Source organism: Ovis aries, chromosome 9, assembly GCF_016772045.2.
Source record: "Ovis aries strain OAR_USU_Benz2616 breed Rambouillet chromosome 9, ARS-UI_Ramb_v3.0, whole genome shotgun sequence".
NCBI classification, from domain to species: domain Eukaryota; kingdom Metazoa; phylum Chordata; class Mammalia; order Artiodactyla; family Bovidae; genus Ovis; species Ovis aries.
Window position 1 is genome coordinate 29675158 of NC_056062.1, and position 23560 is coordinate 29698717.

At 36.3% G+C, this 23560-nt stretch overlaps 1 protein-coding gene across 10 annotated transcripts in view; it reads right to left on the reverse strand.

Moving 5' to 3' along the window:
* The window catches only part of TBC1D31 (TBC1 domain family member 31), an 80628-nt gene that overhangs the window by 11631 nt on the left and 45437 nt on the right, over positions 1-23560 (reverse strand). For all 10 annotated transcript variants that reach the window (XM_060393691.1, XM_060393689.1, XM_060393687.1 and 7 more), the window contains 11 exons: positions 20708-20884; positions 15743-15822; positions 15518-15664; positions 15038-15171; positions 10737-10870; positions 10242-10421; positions 9007-9239; positions 8601-8753; positions 7265-7400; positions 2961-3053; positions 300-440 (listed from right to left, as the gene is read on the reverse strand). In XM_060393691.1, coding sequence (XP_060249674.1) covers positions 300-440; positions 2961-3053; positions 7265-7400; positions 8601-8753; positions 9007-9239; positions 10242-10421; positions 10737-10870; positions 15038-15171; positions 15518-15664; positions 15743-15822; positions 20708-20884 — 1608 coding nt within the window. The remainder of the gene's footprint in view (positions 1-299; positions 441-2960; positions 3054-7264; positions 7401-8600; positions 8754-9006; positions 9240-10241; positions 10422-10736; positions 10871-15037; positions 15172-15517; positions 15665-15742; positions 15823-20707; positions 20885-23560) is intronic.

Consider the following 23560-nt stretch of genomic DNA (forward strand, 5'->3'; position numbering starts at 1 on the left):
GTTTTGCAACTAATCTACTCAGGTGTAATTTCTAAGACTTAACAATGTAGGATGGTATCATTCACAAAGTTATTTCCCTTGTATTTTCTTGCAAGTCTTGAAATTCTCAAGGAGTATAAAAGACACATGGATATGCTGTCAGTGAAACCTGCAAATAAAATAATGTTGAGTTTCTAGGAATTATGATGACTGAAGCAAAGAAACTAACTTTATAGGGTTCAATATTGAATTACTTCTTTAAAAAGAACAGTAGATGGAACTTCTCCCCTCTATAGAGATACTAAATTTACCATATTTACCTTATGAATTTTTTGGTTCTGAGTTTGATCGGTTTCTATCAGTCTATGAAACATGTGTTCTTCAAGATCCACTTTCTGTCTATAGGCATCTGCATTTTCCTTCATTTCTTTTGCAACAGCTTCTTGATTTCTAGAGAGATTCTGTTTAAAAAAAAAATCACCAATCGATATAGTAATAATGCTAGAACACAAAAATGATTTTTCTGTTTTTTTTAGAATACCTAAACTATAATCATCTAATTTTCAAAGTAAAGAGCAAACAGTGGTGAGTGACATCAGTGGAAATAAGAGTAACGACATCTGAAAATTCTCTCATCTCTAAAGCACCGAGATCACTGGCAAAACAAGCTTTTTCAGAACTCTGGAAACTAACTGAAGGCTTGCAGCAATCTGGGGAGCATTTATTCATAGAAAATGGCTGAGTCTTAGATGCACTTTATGGCATTTTAAACTTGTGTTACTCCTATTCCACACCACACCTAAGTTCTGCCATTGGCCTTGAAAACTGGTAGCCTGACAGTCAATGGAGGGGGCAAAATGGAGGTCCTTCAAACTCCCATTCCCAGAGAACTGTCATCACTTGACCAAAGCTGTTTTTATTTGTCCTGACTCAGAACTCATGTACAGCCTTTCCCTGGGGATGTTTGCTGAAACAAACAGGGGAAACTGTTGAACATCGTGGCTGTCTGAGGCAGTGGATCACAGAGCAAACAACAGGCTAATCAAAAAGCTTGGTAGGAAAAGCTGGGGAATTAGATGTCTACACGGGGCCCTGAAATGCTCCCGTGGATTTCTAGGGCTTTAGAAGGCTATGTGCGTGTGTCAAAATGTGCACATGCCAAGGGCTGTGTGAATGCTCAGACCTGAGAAGGTCCTCAGCTTTCAACTCTGGTGAATTGAGGTTTTATAAAATCAGGAAATGAATGCTGTCAACTGCCTAGCTGAGTGTGGAAGGTGTGTCACCAGGTGATGTACACACAGCCCCTTGGCAAAGGCTGGAGGCTTACTGGTTCAAGGGACCTAAGGAAATCTTTGTCCAGTCACCAGGTTACCTGAGTAGAGATTTCAGTGACTATGCATGACAGAAAATACTTTAAAGAATTTAGAAAAGTCACTAAGTAAAGAAACAACAAGAAACCCTAGGGAAATAAGAGAATCTGATTTCCAGATTTGTCCTATTATTTAAAATATCTCGTTTTCAACAAAAAATTACATGATATAATAAAAACTGAGAAGGTATGGTCCTACATACTCTGAATAGACATTAATTACATGATCTCCAAGGAAGACAGAAAAATGGACAATTAACACATGAGAAGATGCTTGACATCATTAGTCATCAGGTAAACAAGTCTAACTGAGGAACATTCTACAATATATCTGGCCTGTATGCTTCAAAAATATAAATGTCATAAAATATAAAGACTCAAGAATGGTTCCAACTTAGAATAAAGAGACATACAACTGAAAAAATAGATCATCTTAGATTTCGTTTTGCTCTAAAGGACATTTTTAGGACAATTGATAACTTGTGAATAAGGTTTTTATAATAAATAATGTTAATTTCCTGATTTTGATCATTGTACTATGTGTAATAATCCTTGGTTTTAGAAAATATAAACTGAATTTTTTAGGGCAAAAAAAGCATCAAGTCTGCAACTTACTCTTAAACAGTTCGGAAAATAAAAATGTGCATATATGTAGATTGAAAGAGAATGATAATGCAAATTTAGCAAAATGTTAATATCTGAGAATCTAAGAGAAAAATTTTTGAAATTCTTTGTATTTTTCTTGCAAATGTTCTGTTAATTCTGAAATCATGCTTCTGGTGCCACCACCCCACCTCCCACAAATGACAGTTAAAAAAAATAAGCTTAGTTCAAGTGAATTAATTCTAATTCAAAATGATAAACTCAGTGAAAGTGTCAATCTCTGGGGCTCAGATTTAGAAAAAGTTCAGTGCAGAAACTTTAAGAAGTGATTTAGTTAAGAATGGATGCTATGTTTTAAGTCTTATTTAATGTGAGCAACAAATAATCACATGCATGTTTGCGTATCATATGCAAATACCTGTTACATATTTGTAGTTATCACTGATTTCAAACTCAGTCTGACTTTAAGAGGGTTGGGAGAAGTGAAAACTTATGGTTTCAATATCAAATAAGTGAGTAACGTAATGCTTTTCCTCAATAATAAATATTTATATCTGTACCAAAGTTCCCTTTTCCAGTGTCATGGAAACTGAATTATATGTGCTAAGGTAGGTACCTGATGATTTGATTCCAGAAGGTTCAAATTTAAAGTGTGCTTTATAGCTCTTGTCTGATTTACCTTATAGGATCCTTGTGAAGGACTGGGTTAATTTTGCAGTCACTATCACAGATATAAGAAAACGTAGTAACTTAGTAAAAGATCCTGAGGCAAAATCTGGGGCTTACATCTGGTGCTTCAGACACTAGAGTAAGTTGTTAAGAGAAACATGAATTAAAGAATTACAACAAACTCTGTGCATTCTGGCTACCTTACAATCCTGGATGACACTATACTCTTTTTGAAAAAACACAAACAAAATGAACATTTAAAACACCTTGAATAAATACAGCCTAAAAAGAGTCTGTACAAACTCTGCTTTTCCAAACACTGGAAATTGTTGATTTATACCTTCTCATAAAGTCTTTTTTGTGATTCGAGTTCCAGACGTCTCATTTCCAGGTCTTTGGCTGTGGCAGCAATTTCTCGATCTCTCATGTGTACCTATGGCCAAATAACAAACTGTGAATATCAAAAATAAGTAACAAAAATAATTTTTGTTTAATAGATTTAATAATCTTGTAATATGAACAAACCACTGAAAGCATTTTAAAATAATAGATATTGGGTTTTTCAAGCCAGAGTAATTCACAATATATTAACATTCACTGTGGAATCCAGAAATAATGTCTTGAGTTAAAGTTAAGTGTAATTTTCTAAAAAAGAAAGCACAATTACCATATGCTCATTTGCCCAGGCTGGGAGAACAGATGGCAGTTCTTTCCATATTACATTAGCCATATTATGAGTTAGAAAAACTTGAGCAATTTAAATTCACAGTGGATGAAAATATAAAATGTTTAATCTTATTTCATATAACATTTATTTAATGTTCTTTTTGATTAAACTGTACTTTTCTAAATTCAGTTTGGCAACGAGTAACTCCAAGTCAAAGTGTACTGTGGTCTATTCAACCTGTGTGTGCCCTGCTTGGATTCAGCCAATTTAAAGTTCACCTTTCTCCAAAATTTGTTTACTTGGAAGCATTTCATGCCTATACCCTAGAGGGTTTGGATAAAGGACTCTTTACATAGAGAATCTTCGGAAGTGTCTTAAATACTTGGCTGCCTAAAGTCCTCATTTTTGGGGGGGTGAGAATAACACAATATGTGTTTCAGAACAAAAAGTAAAACCCATTAGCATCTAATCTAAACATATCGCCTAACCAATAAACAGTTAATGACTGCGCTACTATTTCTGTGCACAAGGCACAGTGTTAGATGCTGTAGGCACACTATCAAATATAACAGAGAAACAGTAGAGATGAGAATATGGTGGGATGTGCAAGGACACACATCCAAGGAGTTAAAAAAACCACAGACTGAAAACCAGTTCAACTTAAAGAGGCTCCTGAGATAGCAGTTAGCTCAACTGAGTTAATTGGGATACTTGAGTTGATGGAGCAAGAGTAGTTACAATGCTAAGAGGCAGAGGAGAAGTTTGGCAAAGCAAAGAATGCTTTTTAGGAATTTCAATTACAGGAACTCTCTAGCTCATGAATTTTCAGAGGTACAAAGCGCTTTGTACCACAGGAAAGCAGACCAGCTCTGCTTGCTACTGACAGATGTGCCACTCTGGACTCAAGAAGTCTCTCCTGCTGGCCCCTGGATCGTGAGCAGAGATGCTCCTGCAGTTTGGCAGTCTCAGAGCTCACTGTCAGGACAGGGAGTGGGAAGGGCAAGAGGCGGGAAGGGGGGGCAAGAGGCCGATCTCGCCACTGAAAGGACTTGACAGGATGCTTTCACCAAAACACTGCCTTAACTATCTCAAAGGGATAAAGAGATCACAGAGTTCTAAGCCCGAAATTACTTTTGGCGAAGAACAGACTTTTCTAGAATAATCAACCTCATTTACTAGATGAGATTATTAAAAGGAATCATTAGATTTTAAAGACAATTTAAAATTCGTTGTCTTTAAACAAAGCATTATCTCATGCTATAAAAAGAAATAAGATTATTAATATATTAAAAAATTTCATATGTGATCAAAAGCAAGTTTTAAACTCTAAATTAGTTTATAAATTCAATGCAATCCTAATGAAAATTCCAATAGGATGGGAGGATTCAGGGAGAGAAGGAGGGAGAGAGAAAATTTTCAGTCTATTTGAAATGATAAACATTTGAGAATACTGAGGAAAACTGAAAAGTAATGAGGCCTACTAATTAGTAAAACAGTATACAGGTGTTATTCCAACAGTGTGGTCCTGGCTTAGGAGGAGATCCAATTTATAAGGGAACTGAACATGTAATAACCATCAGCTGACAAATGACTTTTGCTAATATTCAACAAATGCTGTTGGGAAAATCGATGTGCCTTTGGAAAGAAGTAAGCTTGGTCCCTAACTCATTTCTCACACTTATCAATAATTTTCAGACATCAGGGGCTGGCAAACTTCTTCTGGAAAGGGTCACAGAGTTAAATACTTGCGGTTTTGTGGCACGTAGTTTGTTTCAGCTGTCCACCTCTGCCATTGTAGCACAAAAGCAGCTAAAGGAACATGTAAACAAGTGTGACTGTGGTCCAATAACACTGTGTTTATGGCCACTGATATTTGAATTTCATATGTTTAGAAAAATCTAATATGATTTTCATGCCATGAAATATTCTTTGATTTTCTTAAGCACTGAAAAATGTTAAAACAATTCTAACTTATGATGAGCCTTACAAAACAGGTGGTCTTGTAAGAGTCAGATGCGCTGCTGCACAATAATCCACTGATCCTTAAGACAGAGATTAAAAAAACAACAGAAAAACACAGAACTAGAAAAAAACTGCCTAAGTGGTAACACTAATGTGCTAAGTCTCTTCTGCTACTGCTGCTAAGTCACTTCAGTCGTGTCCAACTCTGTGTGACCCCATAGACGGCAGCCCACCAGGCTCCGCCTTCCCTGGGATTCTCCAGGCAAGAACACTGGAGTGGGTTGCCATTTCCTTCTCCAGTGCACGAAAGTGAAAAGTGAAAGTGAAGTCGCTCTGTCGTGTCAGACTCTTAGTGACCCCATCGACTGCAGCCCACCAGGCTCCTCCGTCCATGGGGTTTTCCAGGCAAGAGTACTCGAGTGGGGTGCCATTGCCTTCTCCATAAGTCTCTTCAGGTGGGCCCAACTCTTTGTAACCCTATGGATTGTAGCCCACCAGGCTCCTTTGTCCATGGACCTTCCCAGACAAAAATAACCGGAGAGGGTGGCAATTTCCTTCTCCAGGGGATCTCCCTGATCCAGGGATTAAACCTGCGCCTCTTATGCCTCCTGCTTTGGCAGGCAGGCTCTTCACCACTGCAGCCATGGTAATACAGCCTTAAATGGGAAGGTTAATAAACATGACACAGAACCTAGGCGTCATAAAAAACTAATCAAGTTGGTTATCTGAAAATTAACATATTTTACATGACGAAAAAAAGACACTGTAAACATTCTTAGAGACACGCAACACAGAGGAGAACACAACACAAGAACATTCACAACAGACGGAGGATGAATGCCCCGACCTGCGGGGTGGCTGCCGAACACCCAGATGTGACCAGCCTAACTGAGGTGTGCAGCGAGTATAAACTGACTGCTAGATTTCAAAGACTTAGTACAAAGAAAAGGTAAAATAGCTCAAAGATGTCTGTATACTAATTACATATTGCAAAGATAGTTTTAAATAAACCGAGTTAAATGTTATTAAAATTAATTTCACCTATTTCTAAAAAAAATAAATAAATAAAATAAAATAAATTTCACCTATTTCTTCTTACTTTTTAATGTGGCCATTAGAAAATTTAAATTACCCACATGGCTCACATATTTCTGTTGGACACTGCTGCCCCAAATGATAAAAGAGCCTGTGTAAACTGATAGGAAAAGGAGTAACTTGGTAGAAAGATGGACAAATGATTTAGTTATGCAATTTACAAATCTACAAATGGTAAATGAAAAGATAACTAATATCAGTAGCAAAAAAGAAAAAAACACCTACCCCAAAACCAAAAACCATTTTTCACCTATCAGACTGGCAAATAGTAAGACTGATACACTCCAAATTGACTAGGGCATGAGTAGTCTTATACTCTTAAAATAGCTTACGTGGTTTCATCTTTGGAGGACAATTTGACATTCCCTGGAATTTACTCAACAAAAATGTGTGGAAGTACTCAAAGATTTGTATTGAGAATGTACAGTCTGGCACTGTTTTGTACAGCAAAATACTGCAAACAACCTAAATATCCAACAGCAGAGGATTACATAAGCAATGACATGGCCATAAAATGGAATACCATGCAACCATAAAAAAATTTTTTTCTCTGGGGATGAAATGAGAAAAGTGGAGAAGGTCCATTTGTAACTCTAGGCTATGTGTAAATTTTTATATTAAAAAAATATTTCCCTTACTTCACAATTAACTTCATGGTTAACTGATTATTTCCATTTTAAGAGAACCAGTCATCAAAGACCCTTGTCAACTTGACTCATTTTCCTGAAATTTCTAAAATATGTAACCATTAATAAAACACAAAAGAGAGTAAGAATAGCTGGGGGATGGGAGAAACTATATAAAACTAAAGGAGCTATTTAGTACACATTGTGAATTCTAGGAACAATATTTAACTTGAAGGTATTTGTTACATTTAATTGAGAGTAAATGGAGATAATGTATGAGAGTTAATAATAAACCTTTCTCTCAATTTCATCATCCAGTCTTCTTAGCTCCATTTCACGCTGATCTTGTTGAAGCTGCAGGAGACGTCTTCTTGCAGCATCTTGTAAGTGCATTTCCTTTACTTTCAACTCTCTTCTCACAGCAGCTAGTCTTAAACACACAATACATCAAGAGGAAAAAAATAAAATCATTTCCAAATATGTATTTAAATGGAAAAATACTATGTTCCACAACAATGAAAGGCCTGAAACTTATTTTAGCCTGCTTTCCCAATTTAACTGGTGCCATCATAACATGGCTATTTTGATAATACGATGAAAAGTGCTCAATTAGAAAACAAATCTGCATTCATGAAAATGATAAGTGTACATGACTATAGCCAAATTACAGCTAAACTGGCTATTTCTTCATTCTTAAATGTTCTCTTAATAGGTCTACTACTCAGACCACTTCAGTACAATTGATATCTTTTACCTGAGAAAAGAATGCCAAAAAAATACTCCAGTGTTACCAAAGACTATGATTATTCTTTTAGAATTTTTGCAGAAGGCTAATGGCTCAGTTCAGTAATTTTTTTTTAACCCACACCAGAAATCTGTTTCATAAAGTCCTATCCAAAAATAATCAATAAACACTTACAAAAGTGATTTTACCAATAATTAGGGTTAGTGTTAACGCTTATCCCACAATCTTAATCAACTTAAACATTTTGCCTTATGTTTAAGGCAATACTTACTTTTGAATAGCATACTTCTGAATAAGCATTTAGTATTTCTTTCCCCATCCTCCAAAGTATGAAATGCACACGAGAATAGCATTCTGTGTTTCAATTTTTAAGTCTCATAGGTATGTTTAAAACACAATTTTTAAAAATTATGGAAAAAAAATCACGCTCCTCTTTTAATTTTAAAATTTTCTGTAAGTCTTAAAAATTGTGTTTTAAACATACCTGTGAGACTTAAAAATTGTCTGTTAATCTATGTGACTTAAAACTTGAAACATATTTACCCAGCACTGTGGTATAAGGCATTTCTGTCCACTGTAAAATAACATTTCTAAATAACAATATCCTTCAAGGTACCTTAGATCATGTATTTACTTCTGAATAATCAGAGCAAGTTATATCATACTCAGTATAGTTTTAGAATTACATTTTATTATAGGCCATTTTTTGGAAAAGTGTATTACAGTTTCTTTTTATTAACTTAAATATATGCTTAATGGAAATAGCAGAGTTGGGTAATGACATATATAGTGAAGCTATATATAATTTCTCAAGTGAAAAATGAAAGTAATACAAATTATTAAAATAACTCAGATGTCCAGCTTTTTTCAAAGTGCTAAACACACCTCTGTCTTTGCTGTATCATCTTTTCCTCCTCTTGTAAGAGTATTTCTCTCCTTGCTTCCTCAGCTCTACGAAGCAGTTCCTGTTTTTGGCACCAAGCTTCATCTTCAGCTCTTTGCTGGTCTACTTCAGCTTGCATGTCTTCAACTGCCTGCCTAAGTTGATAATGTTTATTATTGTAACAAAAAGCAAACAAGGAAACAGTAATTTAAGTCCAAGAACAACCGCAACACAAAACGCACACCTGATTAACATGTAATTGTTTTACTTCTATATGCAAAAATATCTTTAAAGATATTTCCTTCAAACTCTGATTTTATGCAACTGCTTAATAATCTACATGTATTTTTCATAAAACCTTTATATTTATAAAAGATTTTGTTTTTATCAAAGAACAACCAGTATTACCTCTCTCTTAAGTAATCCAATTCATCATTCCGTATTCTTTCTCGTTCTTGTGTCTGATAGTCCACAATGAACTTGGGATACTGATTAAACACTGGATATTGCCCTTTTGTCAGTGCAACAAAAGCATCAAGCATGCTGTCTGGATGGATGTCAGTTGGTGTGGTATTCAGGAGACGATACACCTCTCTAATTACAGCACTTATATCCAGGTTATTCCGATGGTGAAAAAAATACTGTAAGAAAACTTTGTGATTAAATGGAGATTTATAGAGTAAGGCAATTATAGTCATGTGTTATATAAAAAATTATACAATTTACTCATTGAATAAAACAAATTTAAACATGTAAATGTGCATTTAGCTTTAAGAGGTTTTTTTTTTTTTTGCAAATTCACTGACGCTTTTCTTAACCCAAGTTTTAAAATGAAGGTCCAGTTTCATATTCTCAAAAATGTAATAAAATTATACAACCATATTATGAAATTGTGAAATAACACTTCTCAAAAATGAAGGCTTCCTTTAAAGTAACAGACTGTTTCAACAAGACAAATTCTTCTACTAGAATTTATTTCTCTTCAAAATCCAAAATACAACCTAAATTAGCCTTTGAAAACAAGTTTGATTTTCAAAAAATATCTGATAGTTTCCACATTATCTTGTTCCACTGCCAGATCTAAGTTCTAATAGACATACACACATACATACATATATGAATGCATCCTGTGCTTGTGAAGTGAAAATAAAATTTGATAGGAACCACAAAATAAGTAACAAACAAGCAAAACTAACTTACTTCATCCTGTCTACCAAAAGAACCTCTTCACTTAAAAACTTCCTCCAATGCTTTCTTTCAGTCATTGTCCCACTAAGCCTCAAAATTCTCATAGTTACCATCCTGCATATGTAATAAACAACCAGATGATCACGGACTAGTTGGGTTACTGATAAGATCACGCACAGAATGAACAACTACTCAACTGTTAAACGTCCTTTAAATAGGCAAAAACCATGCAACTCCAATATTATCATGAAGCTATGATTCTAGGTGAGCAGTCAAGCTGTGACTGACTATAGCTATGTAAGGGCAAGGACGCAGTGGTATAACTTGTTCTCCACTCTATTCCTACCATCTGGCACCAGGACTTGGTGCAGGACAGTAGGCACTCAATAAATAAGACGGGTTTTTTAGTTGAAACAAATGAAATTTGAGAACTATGACTTAACAAGGATATGTACCTCAAAATCATCTTTACGCTTACAGTTGAGCAAAGGTGCTCGAGAACATATGTTGTAGGCCACAACAGTCATCAGGAGGAACGAAGGATGGTTGGAAAAGACATTATCAAATAATTTGAGCCACTCCTCTCTTGTCAGTACTTCTGAGAACATAGTTTCAAGAAGAGGCCATGCATACAGCTAAAATAAATAAGAAAAAAAATGTAATAGTTCTTGAGAGAAAAGTCGTAACAGTCATTGCTAATGTGCTCGTTTGGTTTAGATACTAAAATCATTATATTAAGAACATAATTATGAAAAGAACTATCCTAATTTGGGTTCTTCTTTATAGACTTTCAGGAAAGCAGTTTAATGAAGAAAAATAATGGAATATTGTTAAAAATATAACTAGTATTTTTTTATTATAGACTTTCAAGAAAATAGTTTTATTTATACCAGAACCAATGTTAACTTCCAAAGTAAGCGATGTTATTCTAAAAACCTTACACTTCTTACCTGGGAAGTTACATCATGATTTATGAAGTGTTGCAGGAGTTCCTTGTCATGAAATGCCAAAACATTTTCTATCATACTAAGAATATTGATAGGAGGATTAGGAAAATATTCAAACCAGTGTTGACACCAATTGACTATGAAGAAAAAAATTGAAAATTTATCTTTACCTTTCTATATCATTACAGAGTTTTGCAGTTTTTAAATGTATCCACTTTTATGTCCTCAATATGCCCATTAATAAAGAAAACATGACTCTTTAAGTTCTAGAACAATAGATTTTATACCTACATCACGTTAACATGGTATTTTAAGTTTACAGAAGTTTTCCAGTTTCTTCAGAGCCAGTCAATGAGAAAGTGTCAATTAAACAAATGAACCTTCCCGAAGTATTCTTTTTTTTTTTTGGTAGCTACAAGACTCTGGTTCCTGCTCACCTGCGTGAGACCTGTATTTAGATTTCCCCTGGTTAACAAAATGACCCTCCTAAAAGAGGTCCCTATTTAAGTCTTTGATACATGTGATCAATGTTAAATGGCAATCTCAAACAACTAAAATTCATACCTAATTAAGAGTTCCATTTCTAGAAGACTGTTCTGTAGCCATGGTAACAGGTAACCACCAAGGTCTGGTTTTAAATCTAACTGATCAATCAACAACTTATTTCAGTAAACATGACTTTGAAAACCAACCAATCAGTGACAGCAGCAGCAGTATCCTCTGAAAGTCAGCCAAGAGAAAGGAGAATTGATTCTGCTGAAGAGGCTTCTAAGGCTGACTTTTTAACTCACTCTCACTTAATAACCAGCACAACCCCCAAAACAGTCTTTTCCAAAAAAAGCTCAATAAGATGATCATTTTTGCTCAGTGAATCTATGTCTAACCACCTCAGCTCTATGTAAGTATTAAATTCTGATTTTCTATTTTAAATAGTGAGCTGTGGCTTCATGTTTTGCTAAATCTTTCTCAAATTAGCAAGTGAAGGGTCTGATCAGAATAATAGTTAATACGGTCTTAATAGTTTATACGGTTTATCCGGATTAATAGTTTATACGGTCCTTCCAATTCTAGAATTCCATTATTTCATTTATTAGTTAAGACTTAGATTTGAGTTAATAGTTGTCATAAATAAAATCTTGCAAAGACTAAGCTTTATAAGAAGCATTTCAGCTTCTTTAACTGCTGCTTTTGGGGGCGGGTATTTTTCTTGTATTTTAACTGCTGCTCTTAATAAGTTAACTTTAAAAGAAAAACCCAGTTCAGCATCATCTCCTTAGGTAAACACCTATAGTGTCCTAGACACTGCTTGTTCCGGGAATTTTAAAACACCACGCACATACCCAAAGCCCTCTTATATCTAATCGTCATCAACAGAACAGCTGTTTTCAATTAAGCAAGAGGGCACTCCTGTTTTATACAGTAACTGTCTCTTCTATTCTGCTGGGTGCCACCACACAGGAGACCTAGAGACAGCACTGACCGAGAGCAGAACAGAGGCATCATCACTGCATGGAGGTCCTTCACTAAACCTGAAGCATTTCCTCCTGGTTATAAGAGGAACCCTAAAGAGTGATTAAAACTGAGTGATCAACATACTCCAAATTATACACAGAAGTAACTATATCCTTCACAAGTCCTTCTTGGCCCCAACTAGACTGTAACCTGAAAGTCAAAGCAATGGCTTATCCCCAAACAGGGCTAACATTTAGTTGAAGCTCAGTCTACTGAATAGAACTAGTTTGAAACCCTTGATGAAAATCCCTAGCTACTCATGCTGTCATGGATCTCCTAGATTTAGATTGCATGTTTAGAAGAGAAAACTCAATTTATACAGTCATGTGTTAGCTACGTAACAAGATTTTACTGGAAGTAGAAAAACACATAGTTGTGCATGCCTACCTAAATTAGATATAATCTATCTTTCTTATGGTAAAATATAATTTGCCATTTTAACTATTTTAAGCGCACTGTTCAGTGATGTTAATTTTATTCACAATGTTGTGCAACCATCACTATTTCCAAAATCCTTTCCCAAGAGCAATTCTGTACCTACTCAGTGCTGACTTCTCATTTCCACTCCGCTCCAGCCCCTGGTAACTTCTAATCTACTTTCTGTGCCTTTTGAAATTCCACATAAATCTATCCTGTGTCTAGCTTATTTCACTAAGCATGTTTTCAAGGTTCATCCACGTTGTATAGCATGTGTCAGAATGTCACTGTTTTTGAATAATATCCCGCTGTCCTTGCGATCCCATGGACTATACAGTCCCTTGAATTTCCCAGGCCCAATACTGGAGTGGGTAGCCATTCCCTTCTCCAGGGGAATCTTCCCAACCTAGGGATCAAGCCCAGGTCTCCTGCATCGCAGGTGGATTCTTTACCAGCTAAGCTACCAGGGAAGCTCGCATATATACACATACGGTTTATCCATTCATTCATTAATAGACACGTGGGTTGTACCTATCTTTTGGCTATTTAAGACTAATGCTGCCAAACATTCATATACAAGTATATATTTGAGTTTCTGTTTTCAGTTCTTGGGGGGATATCCCTAGGTGTACTATTGCGGGGTTATACAGAAATTCTATAAGTAACTTTCTGAGGAACCGCCAAGCTGTTTTCCAGTGACTGCACCATTTTACATTTCTATCAGCAAAGTACGAAGGGTTACAGTTTTTCCACATCCATGCCCAACACTTGTTATTTTCTTTTTCAAGACTACAGCCATCCTAGGAGGTGTGGAGTGGTGTCTTGCGTGGTTTTGATTTGCATTTTCTAATGACTAATGATCCTGAGCATCTTTTCATGGGCTCACTAGCCACTGTACATCTTCTATGGAGAAACGTCTGTTCAAGTCCTTGTCCATTTTCAAACTGGATTGTCTGTCTTTTGTTATTGTTTATTTTCCATTTAAAACTCTCAGTGTTATTAACAGGGCAAACCAGTACAATCTCTTTGTAGAACCAATTGCAATATTCATATTTTATAATACCATCCTGGGGCTCCACCCAAAATAAATTATTATAAATTTATGAGCTTGAAGCTAGTCACAAAATTGTTATTTTTAATACATAAAAATTAGAAACAACCTGAATGTCCAACAACAAAAGATTAAACTAGAACATGTACATTATGGAATATTATAATACAGGATAAAATGTCTAGGAAGCTTACACAAATAAGAGAAGTGTATATAATGCATTAAATACAAGTAGTATAATTATAAAAATAACCCCCCTAAAAGTCTAACAGTTGGGGGATACATTTTATGGTATACCTATAAGAGGAAATACTATAGGCAAGAAATTATATTTTAGAAGATATTTAATGATTTGGGGGAAATGCTCTTATAAGAAATTCACAAATATATTATCAAGACTCTCTAAAGAAGAGGAATATTCATAACTTTTCTTTTGTAAATTTTCCTAGATTTTCTCCAATGATTGGTAAAAATTTATTAAAGCAAATACAACAGAATAAATGAAAAACTGTCAAGAGAAATATACTAAAATACTCACAAGATGTATGCTGGGATCTTTTAATTTCTACTTTTCAGAATTTTATTGTTATAGTTGAGTGCTTATCTCCTTTGTACAATAAAAATACATATAAAATTGGTTATTTTTGTTAAACCAGGCTTGGTTTAACTTGGATCCAGTTTATCAACCATTTAGTTGACTTGATCTTATTTATATAAAAAAATGACTCACCTTTTAGTGTATTAGTAGATAATGATGAAGCAGTAAACATATGGGAGTACAAGCTATAGGTTCTGACTGCCTGGGTTCAAATTCTTATTCTACCATTAACCTAATCATGGAGCTCAAGCTCTCTTCATCTACAAAAAGGGGATAATAATGAATAACACCTACCTCACAGGAGTCCTGTAAGAGTTAAGTGAGTTAAGAAAGGCAAAACCCTGAGAATGGTACCCGGCACACACAAAGTTCTCAGTAAAGGTAACAACCAAAGGATGATGAGAACAGGGCTCAGGGTCAGCACGTGCCACGTCTGGCATTGCATGCTGAATGCCTCACATCCTTACTGCACTCTTCTGAGCAGTAACTGACTTCCTTTTAGTGAAGCACCAGCTTCCTTCTTACTAACAAAATCTAGCCTGTAACAATATCATCTAAAATGCAACCATCTAAATTTTATTTAACTAAAAAGGTTTATTTTTGTGTTAATGTCCAAACTGCCCATGCTCTAGGTCTATCTCACACTAGAACTGTTAAACATTGCAAAGATGAAAAAATATCAGGAAAAGGTACAAGTATCTACTCTTGGTTTCGTTTTTTACTTACTTATAAGCGTAGCAACAACTTCAAAACAGATGAGCTGGTTGTTCTGGAACAATTTTACAAATGGAAATGCCAGAAGTGGAAGATACGGTGTGTCACTAAAAATGGTGGACCAGTGAGCTAATGCAGAGAGGGTTCTGTGAATAAAATAAGGAAATAAAGACCAGAAAAGCTTGTTAAGTGTATTATTCACTAAATAATATATTCAGATTATAAAAAATGATACAGAAGATACATTTGGTGAAACTTGGATATGCCTGTTTTCCCACAATGAGACTGAGGATATAAACTTTTGGCAAGAATACCACAAAAGTGATGTGCAATAATACAGAGGTGAGATTTTTATTACTGGTCATTTTAAATTTGATTACTTGGTTAAGAAGGTGTCTGCTAAGTTTCTCTACTATAAATCACTATTTTCCCCATTTGTAAGTAATAAGTACCTTGGGGTAGATACACATTGCTGCAAAATACTGAACATACCTCTGTAATACTCTGAGTAGCTTCCTGCTTTTGACAGGGTATTTCTTTTGAAGGTTGAGAAATGCGACATGAATGCCTTTATCTATAAGGTTACTAAATGCTGTATGATTTTCAGGCAGCTGTAGCAGCGAGCGCCAAATGAACATTCTGAAATTAAAACATAGTTTTAACCAAGAAAAACTGCAGGGATAAGACTGATTTAACAGGTAAGAATTTAAATTTTACCTGTATTTCGTTGGAAATTCACCATAGCCTTTTAATAAGATTTGTAAACGCTTTTTGTTTAATCCATCTGACAACTCACTCTATAAAGAGAAAAAAAATAGTATCAGTAAGTCCACTGTGACTTTCCAACTTCAGAACATAATCACAGTAAAAAATATTTTATATCATGGGACTCTCTCCATACATACAAAATCTTTCTCTCTCCTGAGTGTGTACATACACAGCACACAGTTTATGACCTATTATTTACCCTATTACAGGGTCTGACCAACTTTTTCTGTCAACAATCAGACAGTAAATATTTTAGGTTTCAGGTCAAAAGGCAAGATTAAGGATATTACACAGACACTTATATAGATGCCTATACAATCATTTAAAATGCAACCATTTAATAATGTAAAAATCATTCTTAGCTGGGCTTCCCTGATAGCTCAGCTGGTAAAGAATCCACCTGAAATGCAGGAGGTTCTGGTTCGATTCCTAGGTTGAGAAGATCTGCTGGAGAAGGGATAGGCTACCCACTCCAGTATTCTTGGGCTTCCCTTGTGGCTCAGCTGGTAAACAATCAGCCTGCAATGCGGGAGACCTGGGTTCGATCCCTGGATTGGAAAGATCTCCTGGAGAAGGGAAAGGCTACCCACTCCAGTATTCTAGCCTAGAGAATTTCATGGACTGTGTAGTTCATGGGGTCGCAAAGAGTCGGACATGACTGAGCAACTTCCACTTCATCCTTAGCTTGAGCAGCCAGGGTTCCCAGAACCTAAGCCCATGGGCTGCCATTTGTTAATCCCTGTAGCAAGAACAATGCATTCTAATATCTTCCTCCTTCTCTTGCTCTTTTTTCACTTTTATTTTTAATTCAATTTTTATCATAATGGGAAAATATTTTATAGATTTAAGAATCATAAACCCATATGTATAGAGTATTTAATTTAAGCTTAACCATACAAAGCACAGGAAACCTTCTGGCTTCCTTTCTTTGAAGAAATGGAAAGGTCAGTAGAAGCTCCCCAACTTGCTCAAGGTCATAGGTCTGTTAAGTGTTAGTTCAAGACTCAAAGCCAGATCTTCTGACTTAGTTCAGTGCACTTTTTACCATAAGAAACAGGTAATCCAGTGTAAGAGGGAGGTGAGGGAAAGCCTGAGATGACAGTCAATGAAGATTTGCCATTTGAGCGCCATGGACCAGACGTCGAGGGCAAGTAGCCCAGACTGGAGCAACACGACCCATGAAAGAGACATGTTCACTGCTCATCACCAGGACACCTGCTGCCACTGACACCTCTTTAAACAAAGGACAGATGCCCAGATGAACTGGCCTGAGTTTCATCCTCTCGTCTCAACCATGAGCAGATGAAGTCCCTACTTCCTTTCTGTGTCCTGAAGCCATGATTAGCTGAGCACACACATTTCACCCATAGAAGGGACCTACTTTGACCCACCATTTAGAGCTGGCTAAGGGATTCCAAGGTGGTGCTAGTGGTAAAGAGCCTGCCTGCTAATGCAGGAGACATAAGAAACCTGGGTTCGGTCTCTGGGTCAGGAAGATCCCCTGGAGGAGAACATAGCAACTCACTCCAGTAATCTTGTCTGGAGAATCCCATGGACAAAGAAGCCTGGCGGGCTACAGTCCAGAGGCGGACACGACTGAAGTGACTTAGCGCACACACACGGGTTTTTAGAAGCCACCTGCTCTCTGACACATGTCTGTGGGCCTTCCACCTGTAATGCAGACCGAGTGTGGCCAGATGCCCTGATTGTGGTGTCACTTTTATTTCCCACAAGTCAGTCATGACTGCCCACTCATTTTCCCAGGAAAGGCTCCTGTAAACTTTCAGGAAAGCTCAAGCCAGACTATGTCTCAGATACGCCATTCAGCTCCTTTTCTCACTAGCGCATTCAACTCATAGGGTCAATATTCCCCATTCTTTACACAGCTAGCTCGGTGCCGGGCTACAATGTAGAAGTGATAAAACTACAAAGAAAACCAAGGACATAATTAATGCAGAAGTGGGGACAATGGTCACATCTGTGGGACAGGGAGAAAAATGTGATTGGGGACAACCACACAGGGGACTCCAAAGCTACTGATAACACTCTATTTCCTAACGTGGATATGAGTAGGTCCAGAAGAGATTTCATGTGGCAGGACTGCTACCCTTGAAAAGGCCTACAGGTTGGCCCTTGTCTGGTGTCCATATACCTGGGTTTTCAGGAAGTTTCCACCCTCCTCAGAACCAGTGGGAGCAGCTCATTGTGCCTAACCCGTACAGTGTGGTTTAAGCTGATCCCCTGCTTTCCGTGTGGAGTCCTTGTGTGGAGTTTTGTAATGTACTACGCAGGGGGTACCTATAACCAGCTTCCAGTAAAAACCCTGAGCACTGAGTTTCTACTGAATTTCCCTGGTAGACAACACTTTACACATTCCCCTTTTGATACAAGCTTCACTTTCTAAAACTGCTTATAGCAGAAAAGAGGCTGTCAAAATTAACGTGAAAAACACCAACAGTTGGTAAGAACACGAAGCGACTAGAACCCTCAAATACCTCATGGTGAGAATATGGATTGTTTAAATCAACCACCTGGGAAACTCTGACAGTATTTACTAAAGCTGAACATATGCATAGCCCATAAGCCAGTAATTCCATTCCTACGTTTATACCCAACAAGAGACACATCCTTATGTTCACCAAAGATGTACTAAAATGTTCACAGTAACACTGTTTCTCGTAGCAAAAAAAAAGCTAGAAAACTACTCAGATGCCTACCAATAGCAGAATGGATAAAGCAGTCATGGCTTATTCATACCAGGGAATTCTATACAGACACAGAATGGTTTATGACCACATGGATCTCTCAGATATGATGGATGAAAGAAGCCAGACAGAAAAGAGTACCAACTAAATGACCCAATGACCATAAGCACAAAAGGGGCAGAACTAATCTAAGGTGTTAAAAGACAGGAGATAGTTATCCTTGGGGCGAAGTGCCTGGAAGGGAGAAGTGGAGGGCCTTCGAGGGTGCTGGGAAAGGTCCTTTTTTTGATCTGGGTGCTGAGAGTGCAGGTGTATTCAGTCTGTAAAAATGTGCTGAGCTCTCCATTTGTGTGTATGTGACTGACTGATTTACTGTTAATAAAAAGTTTTAAAAGTTCCTGAAAATGCTAGCAGTTTCTCTATTGTTATAATTTTCTTTCAATTCCAGAAAATAAGGAATATACAAAAAAAAAAACCCTATAAAGAAGATAATAAAACTGACTGAAATAGGTAATTCTATTAGTAACTCAGTCTTTCCTATAGAGTTTTAAAAATAATACATAAGTACCCCTATCTTTTTAAAAGTGGCTCAGATGGTAAAGAATTGGCCTGCAATGTGGGAGATCTGGGTTCAGTCCCTGGGTTGGGAAGATTCCCTGGAGGGAGGGCATGGCAACCCACTCCAGTATTCTGGCCTCGAGAATCCCCGTGGACAGAGGAGCCTGCAGGCTACAGTCCATGGGGTCTCAGAGTTGGACACAACTGAGTGAGTGAGCACACAGATAACCAAACATATAGTTCTTGTAGCTTGCTTTTTATATTTAACATACTACAATCATTTCCCTTTCCTCTTAAATATTCTTAGATTTCTACTATAAAGCTCTACCATAATTTATATTGATTAGTTACCTAATGGTGGACATTTTGGTGGCTTCTAAGTTTTTCTTGAATAAATCACACACACACAAATTCTGAAGAACAATTTGGCTACTATGAAAATTTTTATGCACATGCTCTTACTTAAAAATTCTTCTACAGATATGTTTGTGCAAATGTTCAAAGAATAGCCACTGCATCACAGATATGTTTGTGCAAATGTTCAAAGAATAGCCACTGCATCACAGAATGTATCAACAGAAGACTAATATTACAACTTAAATGCCACTGAGCAGAGTTCTAGTGAGATAAATTCATGTGTATCCATAAATGCAATACTACGCAAATATTTTCAACTGCTGTAGCACTACCTGCACTAATATAAATAGTCAATCTGTTAAATGATAAGAGCAAGTTATAAAACAGTAATATAGATGACTCCATTTATTAAAAATATTTAAAGGTAACAGACACAGATATATATGTATATATTTATACACAGAAAATTTCTGAAAGATGAACAATTATTAACGATGATCACCTCTGGGGAGTGCCATGAATTTATACTTTTGGGTTTTGTCCCTTTACAGCCTTCTATGACAGATAACTGTTAATCCAAGAGACAAGTGTAATTTTAAGTTTTGTAGGAACCATGTTAAAAAAAGTCACAAGCAGCAGGTAAAAATTAAATTTAATAATTTAACCCAATGTAATAAAAATATTATCATTTGAAAATACAATCAGCATAATATTATTAACATGATGCTTTTCCTTCTTTAGGGGTAGGAAATTAAGTACAAATTACTATATATAATAAGCTTGTCATATATATAATAGTATAGATATGTAACAAGATATACAGCACAGAGAATATAGCTAATATTTTACAATAGCTTTAAATGGAATATAATCTATAAAAATACTGAATCACTATTTTGTACTAATATAAAACTGTAAATGAGATATACTTCAATTTTTTAAATATTTTACTTTCTTTTGCTCATAATAAAATTTCAGTATCTGATGTGCACTTCACACATACACCACATTTCAAATCAGTCCAGCCACTTGTGACTAGTGGCTACCATATTGGACAGTGAAATTCTATACTGTTTGACTTAAAAAAAAGTATGCATTAATTTTATATTAAAAAGGCTTTTAAATTTTATATTAAAAAGTTTTACAAAGCATGTTATAATTTCAGTTACAACTTTCTGCTTTTCTAAAATTTTCCTTTTAATTCTTAAGAGAAGGAAGAACGATAATGGACTAGGAATCATGAGACCTGTTTCCAGCAGAGTCAGGACAAATGAAAAGTGTAATACATTCTTACCTCTTTCTTTTCAAGACTGCCACTCAGGTCTTGTTTCAATATTCTGGTCTGTGTTTTGCTCTCCCTTGATTTCGCTGGCCGCTGTACCCTTCCTGATGTCACTTTCACCTTAAGATCGCCAGAATTCCCTTTCTTCTTAGGCAAATCCTCAATCACTTTCACTAAAGGAGGAGGTGGCTAAAAGGGAGGAAAAAAAATCCAGTGGCTATCTTTAGAAAATAGACCTGCAAACACAGTATTTAAAAATTTTATTTTGGTCAATTTAATACTGTGCCTTGATACAAAAAGTATAAATAAAGTGTCCAAGAATGTTTCCTTGTTGACTGAGTCAAAGCAAATTTCTGCCAAATTCCTTTGAGGAACACAATAAAGATCTTGATTAACAAAGATAAATAGAACTGAATGATTCCTTGAAAGCTGGCCTTAAGTCATACAGTATCAATCCATCTTTTATACCTGCACAATAAAAGTTCGTAGTACTGGAGTAATCTGTAGCCCATGGCCCTCTAAAAGGCTGACAGAAGCAGCCTAGTATTCTTTGGGCTCCAGTGAAATTTCTTTCGAGGGAAACTGTCACGTGACTTTCCTCTGACAGCACAGCACCCCTGCCTCTGTCCTTGGTTACATTTTCTAACTTACACAGAGATGGCTGTCAGGCCCTCAACTGCATCCACAGCTTCAGAGCCCGTGTGCAGACAGCACGGCTTAGACGCCAAACCCTCATTTTGATGGGGCTTATCAAATAGGAAGATAAGCCTTCAACAACTTCAACTTACTTGACTAAGACATTTCCTTCATGAATAACACCTTCTTTGAAATAAAACGATCATCCTTGTTCAAAGGAAATGAGCAGGTAAAGTACCTCTGGTTTTCTGAGTTCCAAACATGATTAAAGTACAATGACTTTCACAGGGTGTTTAAATGTTTGAGACCATTATGGCCGAGTGTTTCCTTAGTAATTAGCCCAGACCCAGATCAAAGACAGATGGATTTGTGTTTTTTAGATAAATTTGTCTTGAAGTCAAAGTGGCAGTGCCTCTTATATGAGAACACGAGGAAAAACCCAGAAGTCCAAATGAACATATTAGATTTCCAAAAAACACAAATTATATGCATCACCTTGAATCAAGCTGTCATGAAAGCCAGAACACTGTTCTTCCATGATGACGTACAATGGAAATAAATCACCACTCTGGGAAAGCTTTGACGCATAAAGCAAACTTTTTTGACCTCCTCCTCCCTCACCCCCAAAAGAAATAAGTAGAACAAGGCAAACATTCTGCCTCTTTTTAAACAACAGACTATAAAAAGACTACTTTGAGGTTTCAAACAAAACTTTTTCTCATGTTGCCTTCAAAAGTTCAGGACTTCTGCTTTTGAAGGAGCAGCAGTTGCTCACTTAGTTGCTAAGTTGTGTTGACTCTTTTTATGAGCCCATGGACTGTAGCCCACCAGGCTCCTATGTCCATGGGACTTTCCTGGCAATAATATTGCAGTGGGTTGCCATTTCTTTCTCCAGGAGATCTTCCTGAATCAGGAATCAAACCCGTGTCTCCTGCATTGGGAGGCGGATTCTTTACCACTGAGCCACCTGGGAAGCCCCTTGCTTTTGAAATTTGCATCTATTACAGGAGACCAGGAAAACATCCCCTATTGTCAATTACAGTATGTACGACACGTAACATTGTGAAGTGTATAAGAGTAGGTAATGCAATAATATATATGGCACTGCTACTGTACTTTTGTTTTAAAATTATGAAAAGTATTTAAAGTTTTAACTGTATCAGTAAGGGGTTTTAAAAATAGTGGTTTTCTGGGATACATTATTATTTATTCACATCTGAAAGAATATAAGAATAATGCAAAATATAGTAGCAATAGCTCTGACCAAAGAAAAAGTACAGTGACTACCTACTCTATGATTCAACTCTTTGTCTATGAAATGCAATTAATAGTGGTCTGACTTCTGAATACTCCCCATCTTTAACATCCTTGAACTATCTTCTAACCTCAGTCCATTCTTCTAAATCATTATTAAAACACTAATTCTAGTGCCGCATTTTTCATAGTTCTTGCATCAAAGAGTCTCCCAAAAGTTGGAGCCTGAGATATGACCTGAATTGCCACACCTCAGGAGTGTTGAAACTTCACCACAGAAATAGGAATTAGCTTACTTATTATCAGCAGAATACCAGAAATTCTTCAATGGCAAGAAAACAGGACTTGAAGGAATGGGACACGGTTAGTAAGTTTTGTATAAACCTGGCCATTCTGTAAGCCTGGAATAGCCATAGAGACACTGGAATCCTACTTCTGTTATAAGCTAGCTTTTCATCAATCTGATCTCAATTTGCTTAACAAATAACAGAGAGGAAGCCAATGACATGCTTATCTTGGTTTTTCTCAGATCTCTTGTTCTGTTAATAACATTTACCTAACTCTTATATATCCAGCTAGGCTAACAACTCTCATTAAGTGCAAATAATGTTATTAAAATTTTTTAAGTCTCCAAGAATAGTAGAGTATAATTACATGTTTAAAGAAAATGTATTCACATGTGCACCTGCCACAGAAACAATTCTCATTATTCGCAGTAGTTATGTTTTACAGAGTTGCCACAACGCTGAGTTACTGAAAACTGAATTTCACCAGCAGACAGATTCACAAATAGAATCTGTGAATATGCAGGTTGACTGCATACATTTATACACATAGAAAAAAATACTCGGTAGGCATATGTTTCAAAATCATCTGAGAATGGTTAGACTTACTCAATTATTTGCTTATCTGTATCTTTTGCTTTTTCTCTGTAATAAGAACTTCTCACTGATGCACGCATTTGTAGGGCAACAG